Consider the following 17136-nt stretch of genomic DNA (forward strand, 5'->3'; position numbering starts at 1 on the left):
GGACAATGGTGCGCTCTGTGGCCGCCGAGCTCCGGGCTCCGAGTTCCTTTAAATGAAATCCTGCAGTTCTGCTGATCTTAATCTTGCTCTCTAGTTTAGAAGAAACAGCTAAGACGTCCAGATAATCAAGACGTCGGGTCAAATGGAAATTCAGGTTACAAGTCTCCTTATTGTGAGATTCTGTCCTGTAAGTTACACTCATAAAATACCGCGCTTACTCAGCACAGGAGCGGCATGTCAGGGAAGTAAATGGGGTATTTAATCAGGACCAGTAATCTGCCCGCCACATACTGGACCGAACATAATTACAATGAAGAAAGTAATCGGCAGGCAAGTTTAGACCATCTGAACTCCACCAGCAGAATAGTGAGTGCAGCTCTTGAGTATAATACAGGATGTAACTCAGGATCAGTACAGGATAAGTAATGTATGTACACAGTGACTGCACCAGCAGAATAGTGAGTGCAGCTCTGGAGTATAATACAGGATGTAACTCAGGATCAGTACAGGATAAGTAATGTATGTACACAGTGACTGCACCAGCAGAATAGTGAGTGCTGCTCTGGAGTATAATACAGGATGTAACTCGGGGTCAGTACAGGATAAGTAATGTATGTACACAGTGACTGCACCAGCAGAATAGTGAGTGCAGCTCTGGAGTATAATACAGGATGTAACTCAGGATCAGTACAGGATAAGTAATGTATGTACACAGTGACTGCACCAGCAGAATAGTGAGTGCAGCTCTGGAGTATAATACAGGATGTAACTCAGGATCTGTACAGGATAAGTAATGTAATGTATATATATAGTGACTCCACCAGCAGAATAGTGAGTGCAGCTCTGGAGTATAATACAGTATGTAACTCAGGATCAGTACAGGATAAGTAATGTATGTACACAGTGACTCCACCAGCAGAATAGTGAGTTCATCTCTGGAGTATAATACAGGATGTAACTCATGTAAACCAGGGACCCCTCTTCCTGTATAATATCTATAGGCTCTGATAGGACATACATAAAGGGGTTGTCTTCCTCCATGCAATGTACAGGAGGCCGCGTCAGGTTCTACACCTCGTAAAGTGCAGAATAAAGGGAACCGTTATAGAGAGCGACTTGGGCCTCATTCAGGAGCGTAGCTATAAGGGAAGCTGCAGCCTTGGGGCCCTGACCCAGAAAGGGGCCCATCCAGGAGGAGGAGGACTAAAGGATTTGGTCAGGGCCCCCTCAACAGTATTAGACAATTACATTATATACAGTGACAGTGTAGACAGCAGATGGAACAGCGGCCGGCCTGGTCGCAGAGAGCGAGCTTTACTAGCCACAGGAATGGGGGCCGCATGAAAGGAAGGGGTCGCTAAAAAATTACTGTGGGATGGAGCCCCATTAAACAATGTGCTGTGGGGCCCAGTCATTTCTAGCTACGCCACTGGCCTCATTTATTCCTCCGGGACAGCCCCTCGCTGTAATGCTCTGCAGGCAAATCCCACTCAGGACTGAACTTGAGTAAACTTCTCGGTTATCACATCTGCAAGAAGGATTTGATCCAGAGCCCTGAAGTGGCGCGGTCAGCCTATAGTGGGCGCTGTCGGCCTACTTTTCATGGGTGTGGCCACATCACAGTTACAAGCATATTTGGAATCTACCCCCGAATGTTACTGTGACTACAAGAGGCGAGATATGTGCAGAATAAACAGCCTTCTGCTGCATAAATCACAGGGGAGCGGAATATTAGAAATTAGCATGCCAGCATCCGGGGGGCTTCATAAGAGGCTGCACGCAGATTTATTGCCACGCGCAGAGACAGCACCGCACAACCGGGCACGGAAGCTGCAAACTGCTCGACAGCGAACCCGGCATGAAAAAAACATTAGATTCTCCTGCGTGACATTGACAAGCGATGACACCGGAGAATGGAGGCATTAAAGGGAATGAGACGTTACATTGTAACAAACATCCAGAACAGGAACTTACACACAGTCACAACACAGCTGCTCTAGAAAAGCCCAGAGTCCAATCCATATACCTTCTCCTGAGAGCCCCTGACCCTCAGAAAGCTGAAAGATGTGCTATTCCCTAATACATTGTGTTAACAGTCTGCAGCACTAAATAGAGAGCATGTTGCTTTACACTGCATGTTATCTTTTTTTTTATTCTAAGGTCAACCTGCTCATAAAATAAGTAATATAATGTATGTACACAGTGACTGCACCAGCAGAATAGTGAGTGCAGCTCTGGAGTATAATACAGGATGTAACTCAGGATCAGTACAGGATAAGTAATGTATGTACACAGTGACTGCACCAGCAGAATAGTGAGTGCAGCTCTGGAGTATAATACAGGATGTAACTCAGGATCAGTACAGGATAAGTAATGTATGTACACAGTGTCTGCACCAGCAGAATAGTGAGTGCAGCTCTGGAGTATAATACAGGATGTAACTCAGGATCAGAACAGGATAAGTAATGTATGTACACAGTGACTGTACCAGCAGAATAGTGATTGCAGCTCTGAAGTATAATACAGGATAAGTAATGTCATATATTCACAAAGTGTCTCTCTCTGCAGACTGAGGTTTGACATCAATGACTGATACCTAGTTTCTCCTGCAGTTTATTTATTTCAGTGACGCCCAAACTGCGGCCCTCCAGCTGTTGCAAAACTACAATTCCCAGCACGTCCTAATAGCTGTAAGCTGTCGAGGCATGTTGGGAGTTGTAGTTTTGCAACAGCTCAAGGGCCACAGGTTGGGCATGCCTGATTTATTTCATGCACTTATATAGCGCTGACATATTCCACAGTGCGTTACAGACATCATCATCACACTGTCCCCAGGAGCTCACAATCTAAGGTCTTTATCACTCGTTCTTTGGAGTGTGGGAGGAAACCGGAAAACCTTGAGGAAACCCACACAAACACGGGGAGAACATACAAGCTCTATGCAGATGATGTCCTTGGTCGGATTCGAACCTAGGACCCCAGCGCTGCAAGGCACCAGTGTTAACACTGAGCCACCGCTAACCGCCGCGCCACCGCGCTGTTCCACTGCATTTACTAAATACTGCACTAAAACCCAGATCACTGGACACGTAGATGCTGAGTTCTGCCTCCCCCCCTGGGTCACACATGACTGTTACATATGAACACTTCCTAATACGAGGATTTGTCTTCAGTTATGGGGATTCCTGATATTAGAGAAATATTTACAAGATTTCTATTTTTTATTGTTCCTTTACACAAAAATGTTGTGACCTCCATAAAAACAAGAAGGTTTGAAGTTGTGAAGGGACTCACCATTCTCCGGGTTGTCCTTGATATCAGCCTCGCTGGGGTGGCTGGGACTCTCTGACTGACTTGAATCTGGCAAAAGAAAATAATGACATTTTAGAAACTTCTTCTGAAAAAAGTTGCAACTAATTTCTAATTTTACTTCACAAAAACATTGTGACCCGTTCCTGTGGATATTCTTAAAGGGGAATTACCAGGAGCGATATTTAAAAGACCTATTAGTGTCATTAGTGATTAAAGGATTGTCCAGGATTAAAAGAACATGGCTCCTTTCTTTCAAAAACAGCACCACACCTGTGCATCGGTTGTGTGCTGTACTGTAGCACCGTCCATTGACTCCAATGGTGCTGAGCTGCTGTACCAGACATGACCCATGGACAGGGGGCAGGTGCTGTTTTTGTTAGAAAGCAGCCATGTTTTTCTAATCCTGGACAACCCCTTTAAAGCTAGAAGCCTGAAGCATGTCTTCTTCTGTGACCCTATGATAACACTTACTGCACGCTAGCTGTTACCATACAAACACTGTAACCGGGCACGTCTGTACGATACACACATTAATCAATTGTCTCCATCAGATGTATAAAGCACAACAGGCATGCTCAACCTGCGGCCCTCCAGCTGTTGCAAAACTACAACTCCCAGCATGCCCTAATAGCTGTAGGCTGTCCAGGCATGCTGGGAGTTGTAGTTTGGCAACAGCTGGAGGGCCGCAGGTTGCGCATCCCTGCATTAGACCAGGAAGTGTTGTCACGAGGACGTGGAGCAGAGGAGCTGCAAACATAATGCAAAATTGCTCGAGCCAATAAAGTTCTAATTAATGAAAAGCTAAAAAATTAAAACTTTCTAACTCTACAGAGCGGCAGACAGAGGAGGAGGGGAGATGACACCAGACTACAGGGTTCGGTGGTAGTCTGTCACCATAGAGACTTGCAGACTAGTTTGCATAGGAGCTGAATACACAAAACGGTAGCAGATTTTCAATCAATTTCATTTGCATCATTTTTATGGTGCATTGCAGCAATATAATATTGGTTGCAAAAGTCTACACGCCCACCACTAAATGAAAGATACTGACTATTTTTTCTTAAACAACCCCCTTGTCAGAAATAAAATATCACCCTCCAGGTACAAGCTCCGTCCATGTCCAGATGATTAAGGAGCCGTCATAGTTTCATAGTCCCACTGTGCGCCAATGTGTAAAACAGTGCGAGCTGTCAATCATCCGGGGAGGATGAGGGTAATAGGTAATCCGATGAATAGATTAATATCTGCCCATCCATAATGAATGCAAATGACGGATCCGTATTGGAAGCATTTCCATGAAATCAATAGCATTACTTAGCGCACTGGGCTCGGCCGCTCCCATTGACATTGTGCGGAGAGTATTAACTCATTTCCCAGGAGTCATTGCTTCTCTGCAGGAGCCGGTTCAAACCCCGGTGACTGTCCAGAGCTGTTCGGCGATTATCTCTGATCATCTGATCATGAATATCCAGAAATATCTAACATAACGTAGAATTTACAAGTGTGCCATCATAGAAAACAGCTTCATCATCCTGAAAGGAAAAGTACTGCTGCTTTCTAATATACTGCTTACATGTTTAATATATCTGCTTGCAGTTACTGAATAGAAACATCCTTGTTTATAATCAGCAGCGAAACCCCATCCTGATCATGCCCAATGGATCATTATAGTGCATCAGAGCTACAACTGTTGCACCTGGACACAATCAGAATGCAATTCTAAGCCTATGACTGTAAACAAGGATGGTCCTGTTCACTGACAGCAAGCACAAACTAATGAGAATGGAGGCACTCCAGACTGATAAATGGCTGCAAACTATCAGGGCAGCAGAGACATTTGTGCGGCTGGAGAGTTACGTTCAAAGCGGATTGTCTACACTGGATGCAAATGTAGCAAACTCTCAGCTCTTCATGGGGTTTTTAATCACTGGGTGCAAAGGGCAATGATGCCATTCACTGGCAGCCAGCAGACATCTTGCAGCTGGTCATCAATGCATTCACAAGGTATATTAGAATTCTTTATAGAATTTCTATTATGGGATATTTAAAGGAAAATTCCACTTTCTTTTAAAAATAATTTAATGCTTTGCAGGTGAAACCTAAAGAAAATGTGCAGTAACTTTCCATATACTTTGCTTTAATCATCTTGTATTGATTTTGAGTTCTGTAAGGTTTTCTTCTCCATTCACGTCTCAAGCTAGATTCCACTAGTTTCCTGAGAGCAGTGCATTGTGGGAGCTCAGAGGACAGATACACTGTTGCAACTGCAGTGTAAGGTCACGTGTTGGGGGTGGGGAGGGTAACTTCTCCTTCCTAGGGCAACCAACAAAAAAAGGTAATGCAGCTTTGGATGTGACTGGAGCACAGAAATGTATTTCGTTACCATAAGAAGAAAATATATTAAGACTAAATTTAAGAATTCCTTTCAGAAGTCTTCTTCGGACTAAGTGACCCATGGCTTGCCACTGTGACTGGAGATGAGTATTCGTAGCGCGGTTTGCTGCTCCGATATTTATTGACGCCCAAATGAGGATTGTGAATTGTAAACCCTCCCCGACCGACGTTGCTTAAAGGCGTCACCTCTGGTCATAAATCTCTGGGGTTATTTTGCCATGACCGGCTGACTTTTGGCACGTCGGCAAGCGGTGGCTCCTGGCCATATTTCACTGCACGCTGCAGAACCCACATCTATTGGCCGCTGGGTGCCAGATGGCTGCAGGCCGAGCGGACGGCGGAGACAATAAATGCATCTAAATGAGATCATTTCATCCCTTCCTGGACCTGGATATCAGGTAAAGAACAGCGCACCTAAGAAGAAAGCACCGGATCGGGGGATCCCAGGGGTCTCTGCATCCATCCGGGCCCCTTAGGCCTCTTTCACATGACCGTATGGCTTTTTTAGTGTTTTGCGGTCCGCAAAAAATACGGATGACATCCGTGTGCATTCCGTTTTTTGTAGAACCGGAACCTCTGGTCCCGTACTATCCTAGTCCGTTATGCGGCCAATAATAGGACATGTTCTATCTTTGAATGGAACGGAAAAAACGGAAAAACGGAAGGCATATGGAGTACATTAGTTTTTACTTTTGCGGACCCGTTGAAATGAATGGTTCCATATACGGACAGTATACAGAACGCAAAAAAAAATGCGGGCCGCAGCAGATCGCGGACCCATTCACTTTAATGGGTCCGCGATCCGGCTGTTCCGCAAAAAGATAGGACATGTTCTATCTTTTTGCGGCACGGAAGTACGGGACGTAACCCCACGGAAGCACTCCGTAGTGCTTCCATAGGGTTCCGTTCTGTGCTTCCGTTCCGCACCATTCCGCATCTTCGGATTTGCGGACCCATTCAAGTAAATGGGTCCGCATCCGTGATATGGAATGCCCACGGAACGGCACCCGTGTATTGCGGATCTGCAAATCGGCAACGGGAAGCACACGTTCGTGTGCAGGGGGCCTTAGACTGAGATGTGGGCCCTCACAAACCAATCCAAACCTTATCATCACCCATAGCATCCAATTAAAGGAACTGTCCAGTTCTGTCTGAAGACTAAAATCCTTCACCAAGAGCTCTGCTTGCTGACAGTGAACAGAATTCACCACTTTTATTCAGCCTGAACATCCAACCTGGATGAATATTTCTCCCAGCTGAAGATTTGTTACAATGGTATCCAGCCTAGTTAATCACACAGCAATAGCACATCTCCTGATAATGTTACAATGTATCAGTTTTGTCCAAAAACGTGACATGCGATTAGATTATGCTGATGGTATATAGTAGTATATAGGCTGTTTAGTCCATAGAATGTGGAAGAGTATATTATAATATGGGCGTTTATTCCTTGCTAAACCGCTTATAGGATCAAAGTGATTTTCTGGTACAAAGCTCCAAATCTTCTGCTTGACCCCCCAGCCACAGATTGAAAAGATCAAATTCTTTCTGCCTGCAGCCACCATTAGGGGGCGCTTATGCTCTTACTGATGACAGTATGCCGTGAGCTCCCCCTAGTGGTGACTGAAGAATCTGATAATTGGTTATGTGAATGGAAGAGAGGATTTGGACCTTTGTATCAGCTAAAAGGAGCTCTGACCCCTCTAAATAGACAATAGGAAATAATTTCCAGAATTTTGGTTCTATTTAGATTTTAAAATATATATATACACATACACATACACTTGATAATAAGCATGGCAATGATTATGATGAAAACTGGTAATTGATACCGATGCAAGGGACAGTGATGGCTCCCATAACCGGATGCAGGACAGACCTTTCCGTACAAGTTGAATATGGTCTTTGCCCATAGAATGATTAGATACAATGTATCAATAACAATTTAGCTGTATTTAGCTCGTATCAGTAACAATTTGGCGACACAATTTCCAGACAGCCCAATAGGTATTCCCAGCAGCGTGCCTCGAGTGGGCGCAGTGCGTCCTGTCCAGCAAGATGTCTCTTTTAACGTTGCATATTCAAATAAGAAGCAAACAAAAAATAATGAGCGATTCAGACAAAAGCCGCAAGCGTACAAAAGAAGAGGGAGAAAAACAACACAAGGATGTTGTGCTGAGAGCTGGGAAAATATGGGAAGCCTTTGTTACTTTTTATATACTTTCTAAAGGGGGATAAAATCCCCCAAGAAAAAAAAAAAAACGTAATTGACTGAACCCTTCTCCCCAGACAAAAATAAACACACCCCCTCGCTTGTTTGTATGCTCGTCAGTAGCTTTCTATGCAACAGCAGCTAAAAACAAAAGAAGTTTAAGATTCTCAGACAAAATGCAGAATCTCCCCAAACAACGAGGAGGGGGGAGTCCGGAGACGAGGGCGGGGGAGGGTACGAGGTGGAGGGGGGTTCTTTTAGAGAGGGCCTGACAGCACATTCAATATGGCAGCATCAAAAGTCCCCTCACTAATTAAATATGCATCGGCGTGGAGTTTTTGATCGATGCGAGGCATGGATCCGATGACACACCTGCAAAAATCCTGAGCTCAGAGCCCCGAGGAAAAGCGGGGAAAAAACTCCAGCGCTCGTCTTATCTCTGTTTTCAAAGGCTCTCGATTTCTTTGGCGCAGAGATCTAATTTAATTCTCTCACCCCTTCTGCAAAGTGGATTAAAAAAAAAAAAAAAAAGTCAATACTGTCTTTGTGCGCCGCGCAGGAACACACCGCGCTCCTCTCATTCAATTTAGGTGTGACCTTTCGACCAAGGTAATGACAACTGTCTGGGAGTGAGGTACGGCCGGCGGGAGACGGGCAGCACCCGGTGTGTCTCACCCGCGCAGGTGGGCTACGGCAGGGCGCGGGAGAGAGCATCGGATTCCTGGAACCTGGCACATTGTATCAAGGAAAGTTCTGCAACTTTCTAATAGAATTAGCGCTTTGGTTCCTTATGATCTATGCTTGCTGTCGGTGAATGGGATCATTCTTAAGTAGTCTACATACAAAAAAGGTACGGCGTAATCTCTGTAAGGCCTCATGCACACGACAGTTGTTTTTCTCGGCCTCCGTTCCGTTTTTGTTTTTTTGCGGATAGGATGGGGAGCCATTCATTTCAATGGGTCAGCAAAAAAATGCTGGTAGTTCATCCGTTTGTGTTCCGCGTCTGTTGTCCGCGTTTCCCTTCTGCAAAAAAAGAAGTGCATGTCCTACTTTTTTCACATTTGCGGACAAGGATAGACATTTATTACAAGGGATCTGTGGGAAAAAACGGATCCTCCCCAAAAAAACGGATGCCGCATCCATTTTTTTTGGGGCAGACGCACAATTTGCGGAAGCAAAAAACAACTGTCGTGTGCATGTGGCCCAAGGGTCCATTCACACGTCCGTAACGTGTTTTGTGGATCCAAGGATCTGCAAAACACGGACATGGCAATGTGCGTTTCGCATTTTGCGGACCGCACATCGCCGGCACTAATAGAATATGCCTATTCTTGTCCGCAATTGCGGACAAGAATAGGACATGTTCTATTTTTTTCTGGGAACGGAATTGCGGACCCGGAAGTGCGGGTCCGCAATTCCGTATCAGGGCCGCACATCGTGCTGCCCCATAGAAATAAATGGGTCCGCAATTCCGTTCTGCAAAATGCGGAACGAAATTGCGGACGTGTGAATGCACCCTAAACCTCTTTAATCAATGGATAGAGAAAATATCTACAACTTAGTTCCTCATCATTTTCTGGATCTCTGCTTGCTGTCAGTGAATGACATCATACACGCAAAAGATACTAAGTATAGTCTCTGAAAATCCCTTTTATCTACAACTCATCATCGTTTTCAATATCGCTGCTTGCTGTCCGTGGACGAGATCTTTCTTATGCAGTCTACGTAAAAAGAATACTTAACAATTTTCAAAAACTTTCATCTTTGGATAAGGCTACATGCACACGACCGTTGTGTGTTTTGCGGTCCGCAAACTGCGGATCCGCAAAACATGGATGGCGTTCGTGTGCGTTCCGCCATTTGCGGAACGGCACGGACAGCCGTTAATATAACTGCCTATTCTTATCCGCAAAATGGACAAGACCAGGACAGGTTATATTTTTTTTTTTTGCGGACCACGGAACGGAGTAACGGATGCGGACAGCACACATTTTTTGTGGCCCCATTGAAGCGAATGGGTCCGCAACAAGCTAAGCAAAAAACTGCGGCTCAGATGCGGACCAAAACAACGGTCGTGTGCATGAGGCCTAAAAAAATGTATACTACTCCATTCCTTGTCAGTTTCAAGACCTCTGCTTGAGGGGACTTCTTGTTTGCTTCCAGATACCAAAACCTGTACAGACTTCATATTTCTTACAGCTGAGGGTTTGATACTATTGTATCTGATCCAAACAATTCTCTGTGTGAGTTGAAAGCATCAGCAACGTCCCTAGGCCTCTCCTGCCTGCAGCCGCCATCTCTGCTTGCTGTCAGTGAATGGGAAGCTTTACTTTCACCATTCAGAACAGCATATAACATGTCATACAGCATATAACTCTAAACAATCCATCAACCAAGTACAAATCGCTCTCCTGCGTGGATAGTTTGCTACAGTGTATCAGCGCAGGTTAAATGCGTCAATCTGGAGTCCGGTCTTAAAGGAATCGTCTAGACTGGATACAACGGTATCAAGCCCTCAGCAGTGACAAACATTAGGCCTGTGCAGATGTAAATAAGAATCGTTCCATTCCCTGTCAGTAAGCAGAGATCTTGAAACAATAAGTATATTAGAAAGCAGAACTTTTCATGATTAAACTTGATGGAAAACCTGGAAAATCCCTTTAATTGGGTAAATTTATCAATTTATCAATTGCTAAACGAGGATGAACAGAGCCGAGTGCAAGTCTGTCTCAAGAAGGAAGAAAGGGAAAAAAAGGAGTTCAAAAGTGCACGGCTCGTCTCCTCGTTACAGCTGACAACCGCTGATGTATCAATTACTTTGCGTACTTTTAGCTCTTGAGTCGAGTGTCGCCCTAACAGCCATGGCGGAAGGAAAGGAAACTGGCGGCTCCCTGTGTACGGTTTCTTCTCTGGATTGTCGAGCTGTAACACAGCAGCCACTGTGCACCCCAATCCTACAGATCCGAAACGCGATATACACCCATATCTCATACAGCCCAATAGCCCAGGTGGGCTGCTGGACTACTGGAGTCCTGGCCTTTGAGGGTCTGCATTCATATTGAGGGAAGCCCTAAAATGAAAGGAATTTGACACACTAATGATATAATGTATCATCCAGAATAGTCGACTGATACTTTACACGTCACAAAGCAAAGCTGCGCCATAACCAAATATTCAGGAACATATGTACCAGTCTTTTTATGTCAGTAAGGTATAAAGGAACAATAAAGGCAGAAAATACACAAAAACTAAAAAATAAAAAAAATCTTCTCTTAATCTCTCTTTCCTTTGATCCTATTGCATTCTATGTTCAATAAATAGAAATAATTCTCTCCACGTCCCAGAAAATCAGTCATTATCCTTCTTCTTCGTTCTCACAAACCTTAGATCTCATCTGTGTCTGGCTGTCAGGCAACTGCCTGCAGCAGCAGCCCTTCTCCATTAGGCTCAGGTTTGGGTTCAAGGTTGTGTAGATTGTATTATTTCCCCTTATAACGTGGTTATAAGGGAAAATAATAGCATTCTGAATACAGCATGCATAGTACAATAGCGCTGGAGGGGTTAAAAAAAAAAGAAAAAATAATTTAACTCGCCTTAATCCACTTGATCGCGCAGCCGGCATCTCTTCTGTCTTCATCTGTGAGGAAAAGGACCTTTGATGACGTCACTACACCCATCACATGGTCCGTCACATGATCTTTTTACCATGGTGATGGATCATGTGACAGACCACGCGATGAGCGCAGTAACGTCCTTTTCCTGTACACAGCAAAGAAGAAGACAGAAGAGAAGCCGGGCTGCGCGATCAAGTGGATTAAGGTGAGTTAAATTTATTATTTTTTTAACCCCTCCAGCGCTATTGTACTATGCATTCTGTATTCAGAATGCTATTATTTTCCCTTATAACCATGTTATAAGGGAAAATAATAATGATCGGGTCTCCATCCCGATCGTCTCCTACCAACCGTGCGTGAAATTTTCACGCAACCCCATTCATTTCTATGGGGCCTGCGTTACGTGAAAAAAGCACAAAGAGGAGCATGTTGCGATTTTCACGCAATGCTCAAGTTATGCGTGAAAATCACAGCTCATGTGCACAGCCCCATAGAAATGAATGGGTCCGGATTCAGTGCGGGTGCAATGCGTTCACCTCACGAATTGCACCCGGGCGGAAATCTCGCCCGTGTGAAAGGGGCCTAATGTCTTTTTTCAACCGTATTAACTATGTTACATTTGTGGTCAGGTCTTTCTAAAACTCCCATTATCCTCAATGGTGTGACCACCTCTGCCTCGAACCTAATGGGGCATCTGGCAAATCATGCGGTGGGGGTGCAGTCATCGGACCCAGTGAGGGTCCCCGTGGCGAGACTTGATGATACGCCATAACGGCTGACGCTATAAAATTATGTATCTGAGGGGCTTTGCAGCTGATGCAGAACTAGAACTCCCAGAGTGCTCTGAGAGATGGTTCTCCCAGAGCATGCTGGAAGTTGTAGTTCCGTAACGTGAGCAAAGCCACAGGTTGAGTATTACTGGATTATAGAGAACTGACGAGAACACCGCCCTGAATCTGCAGGATCTCATTGTCCTTTCATAGACTTGCAGCGAAATGTGATTTATGCTTCGTGGCCCCACATTTTATGCCGTGATTTAAATTCATGGGACAATTTCAATTTTCAAAGAGGCGAGAGCGCAATTCTTGGACATATGCACAGATCCGTTATTTCAAATTAATTGAAGGGAAGTGTAATAATTGTAAATTGCTTCCCACACTACTACTTAAAGCACTTTCCCGTGTTTAATCCAGTCAATTTAGAGCCAACATTTTAAGGATTTGTATAATTTCTGAAATAACTGTCAGGAGATATGAGGGGAGACATCGTATTTTCACACTCCTTCATCTACCGCGGAAGATACTGTAAAACAGACCATCAAAATGCTGCAGAAAATATCTAGAGATTTCACTGTAAAAGCCACATTTTGCAATAAATACATAATGGAAATAAATAAATATAAAAAATGATATTTATTGGCAACTCATCATGATACATTATTACCTTTTCAGTAGCGTTATTTTTGTATGTAGGCTCCTCCATCTATCTTCCCTACAAGGGGGTGGGGGAACCAATCCAATCAGAAATTCCAGAGTGGACTGGTTCCTACTTCAGTCCTAGCCATTGTAGGTTTCTATGTCTCGTCATCAGGGGTGCACCTAGCCTTTCTGCTTCCTGAGGCGAAAACTGAAACGGCGCCCCCATCCCCCAATGCCAATTTCTTAACCTAAACCCCTTCAGCCCATGGCCCTTTGGTTTCCCCTACCTGGTGCTGCCTGAGGCGATCGCCTCACCCCGCCTCATTGCTGGTGCACCCCTGCTCGTCCTCCTTGGGTGATATTAAAGAGCAACTCCACCCACATGACCTGAACCAGCCTTTAAAATTTTGGCCCCGATGCTCTGTTGTTTGAGAAACATGGGGTGCATAGACCTCATTGGTTCCCATCTCCCTGACCCAATAGAAAACATCATGATTTTCTTATGACTGAACCCTGGGAGGTAAGAACCTATGCCGAGCTCCACTCTCCACAAGCATGCCAGCAAATAGGAGACTGATGGAGACACCCAAGTGGTGATCCTCTCATGGCAGCAGTCCCTGTTCACATTGCTGTTATGAAATTGGATGCAAAGTAGAAAAAGGGGTGGAGCATAACAAGACCCACCCACGAGGAGTTGGAGAAGATTTCAAAGAGAAGCATGGGAGCTGGGGTAGGAGAATACATTATAAAAGTCTGACGGTGGACATTCTGACTGCTGAGTCCCCCTCTCATATCCTCTGTCTAGGTGGAGAGGTGGGCATCTATTCTAGTAGATGAAACATATGGAAACACACTTGCTGGTGGTTTCCACATCTGCCAGAGACTCTCAGAGGTCAAACATTTATGGAAAAGCCAATCATAAAAACATAACGAGGGGTGAAAGCCCCTTGACTATAGAATCTGCAGGACAACCTTCCTCTAATTTCCAGAATCCCCAATTCCTAATCTCTTTGATCTAAACCTTAATGTATGTTTTCAGACTATTACGGTGATCATTTCAGATTTCCGCTCAACTGATGCTAAACTTTTCAAGCAAACCTTTGCGAGCAGTCGACCGGGCGATTTACGGGGCTCTCCGGCACACGGGCAGAGTCATTCAGCAAAATCGCTGCAGTGCTGAGCGTTGTCTCCATTTTGCAGAGTCAACGATTCCCAGACATCAACCCAATCTTTTTTCTTTTCCTTTTCCTCAGCATTTCTATTGGATTTATGTGGATGTGAAGTTTTTTTTACTGACTATAACAATCACATGAAAAGAAGTGGCCTCTGCGTGTGGAGATACTTAGGACAACATCACTATGGTTATTGGATGATTTACTGAGATGATGTCTGTCCAGCATCTCTCATCACTTTGGCTCCAGACATCCCTGCAAGTCAAATTTAGTGTAATCTACAGTACCTGTAAGCTGAAAACTGCCGCCACCCGGAGAACACTGAGAAGTACAGTAAATGTACAAAATGTAGATCAAACTTTACAACATCTTATAGTTTCTAGATAGAATTAATCTCCATACATTACTTATCCTGTACTGATCCTGAGTTACATCATGTATTGTACTCCAGAGCTGCACTCACTATTCTGCTGGTGCAGTCACTGTGTACATACATTACATATCCTGTACTGATCCTGAGTTACATCCTGTATTATACTCCAGAGCTGCACTCACTATTCTGCTGGTGCAGTCACTGTGTACATACATTACTTATCCTGTACTGATCCTGAGTTACATCCTGTATTATACTCCAGAGCTGCACTCACTATTCTGCTGGTGCAGCCACTGTGTACATACATTACTTATCCTGTACTGATCCTGAGCTACATCCTGTATTATACTCCAGAGCTGCACTCAGTATTCTGCTGGTGCAGTCACTGTGTACATACATTACATTACTTATGTATGCTCCTGTGTATACAAATATAACTACTATAATACTGCTCCTATGTACAAGAATTTAACTACTATAATACTGCTCTTATGTACAAGAATATAACTACTATAATACTGCTCCTATGTACAAGAATATAACTACTATAATACTGCTCCTATGTACAAGAATATACCTACTATAATACTGCTCCTATGTACAAGAATATAACTACTATAATACTGCTCCTATGTACAAGAATATAACTACTATAATACTGCCTCCTATGTACAAGAATATAACTACTATAATACTGCTCCTATGTACAAGAATATAACTACTATAATACTGTCCTCTATGTACAAGAATATAACTACTATAATACTGCCTCCTATGTACAAGAATATAACTACTATAATACTGCCTCCTATGTACAAGAATATAACTACTATAATACTGCCTCCTATGTACAAGAATATAACTACTATAATACTGCCTCCTATGTACAAGAATATAACTACTATAATACTGCCTCCTATGTACAAGAATATAACTACTATAATACTGCTCCTATGTACAGGAATATAACTACTATAATACTGCTCCTATGTACAAGAATATAACTACTATAATACTGCTTCTATGTACAAGAATATAACTGCTATAATACTGCCTCCTATGTACAGGAATATAACTACTATAATACTGCCTCCTATGTACAAGGATATAACTACTATAATACTGCCTCCTATATACAGGAATATAACTACTATAGATTTATTTTCCACCATAACTTCTCCTTGTTTCGGTCGATGGCGTCCTGCCCCTTTGATCACACTCAGCAGGAATCTCTATACAGGAAGAGATTCTTCCCCTTTAAACAAGAACCGTCTGAAGCCACAATTGGGGACATCAGACGCCCTCGTCCCGGCTCTTGGTGAGAACTCACAATTAGTGAAAGTCAGTCTGCGGTATTAAACAGTGAGCATTGTCTCTGCCGCTCGTTTCCACTTTACTAACCCAAGCAGATTATTGAATGGAGAACTCTGCAGAACGTCCATGCTCCAACAAGGCTCAGGACATAAAAGCCCCATTCAGGCCGCCCCGTCCCCCTCCCCCCCAAGGACATTTAATTGGATAATTGCTCCATAACATCTTCCCAAGTGCATATCTGATAAAGAAATGAGACCTGAATGGAGAAGCTGCCGCGTTTCAGAGGAGCCCACTAATGTCAGAGTTTTCTCAAACCATAGCTCTATTTGCAAGTTATGCTGCGCTGCAACGTGCGCAGGAGACAGGACGCCATAGTCGCTTCTGTCTGCGCTTCCATGCAGTGACAGTGAGGAAGCGGAATGTCACAGACTCTCCTCTGGTGGGGCCTGTGCGCCCTGTGAGGACACCAAGAAGACGTCCTTCACGTGGAGACTCTTATCCTGCGGGGTTCCCTTTGTGTCTCGCAGACGCTCTGCACGGAGATGTGACTGCTTGGATGAATGTCGTCTTGACATGAGTCGAAACAAGGGAAGGAATGAAAGTGACGGCGACCGCGCCAATAGACGCCCCATCCCTAAAAATACAAGGAAGACGCAGAGGAGATGGTGTGCCTGCCCCACCTCACTGACCCATATGCAATGCCCATACCAACACCTAGCGACGATGCCCCCCCCCTCTTTGCACGTCCTTCAGATTACGCTTCTATAGGCAGAATGCTCCTTGTAGAGGGTCAGCAATATAGGGCCTCATGCACACGGCCGTTCCATCCATTGGGGACCGCAATTTGCCGTCTCCAGTGCACGGGCAACATCCATGTGAATTCCACAGACGGATCCAGACCCATTCAACTTCAATGTGTCAGTGATCTGTCCGCACCACAAAAAATAGAGGATGTTCTATGTTTTTGTGGTGCGAAGACACGGAGACGAACCCCATGGAAGCACTCCGTACTACTTCTGTGGGGGGTTCTGTGCCTCCATTCCACACCGGACCTTCCAGATTGGAGACCCTTTCGAGTAAGTGGCTCCGCATCCATTATGTAATGCAAAAATGGCCGGGGCCCGTATATTGCAGACCTGCTGTTTGCAGGCCGAAATACGGGCCTGGGCGGAACACTGAGTTGCAAAGAGGGCTGCAACAGAGTTGCGTTCGTGCCCCAGTCTGATATCTATGAAGATAATACTCTAGGTCAGGGAGGCTCAACCTGCGGCCCTCCAGATGTTGCAAAACTACAACTCCCAGCATGCCATAATAGCTGTAGGCTGTC

The 17136-nt window shown here is 44.4% G+C and overlaps 1 protein-coding gene across 18 annotated transcripts in view; it reads right to left on the bottom strand.

Moving 5' to 3' along the window:
* NFIA (nuclear factor I A) overlaps positions 1 to 17136 on the bottom strand; it is a 285729-nt gene that overhangs the window by 131497 nt on the left and 137096 nt on the right. For all 18 annotated transcript variants that reach the window (XR_006390905.1, XM_044302013.1, XM_044302019.1 and 15 more), the window contains exon 3: positions 3295 to 3360. Coding sequence is in view for 17 of the 18 variants with exons in the window: in XM_044302013.1 (XP_044157948.1) it covers positions 3295 to 3360 (66 nt within the window). In the remaining variant the exon portion in view is untranslated. The remainder of the gene's footprint in view (positions 1 to 3294; positions 3361 to 17136) is intronic.

This window comes from Bufo gargarizans, chromosome 7, assembly GCF_014858855.1.
Source record: "Bufo gargarizans isolate SCDJY-AF-19 chromosome 7, ASM1485885v1, whole genome shotgun sequence".
In the NCBI taxonomy this organism is placed as follows: Eukaryota; Metazoa; Chordata; class Amphibia; order Anura; family Bufonidae; genus Bufo; species Bufo gargarizans.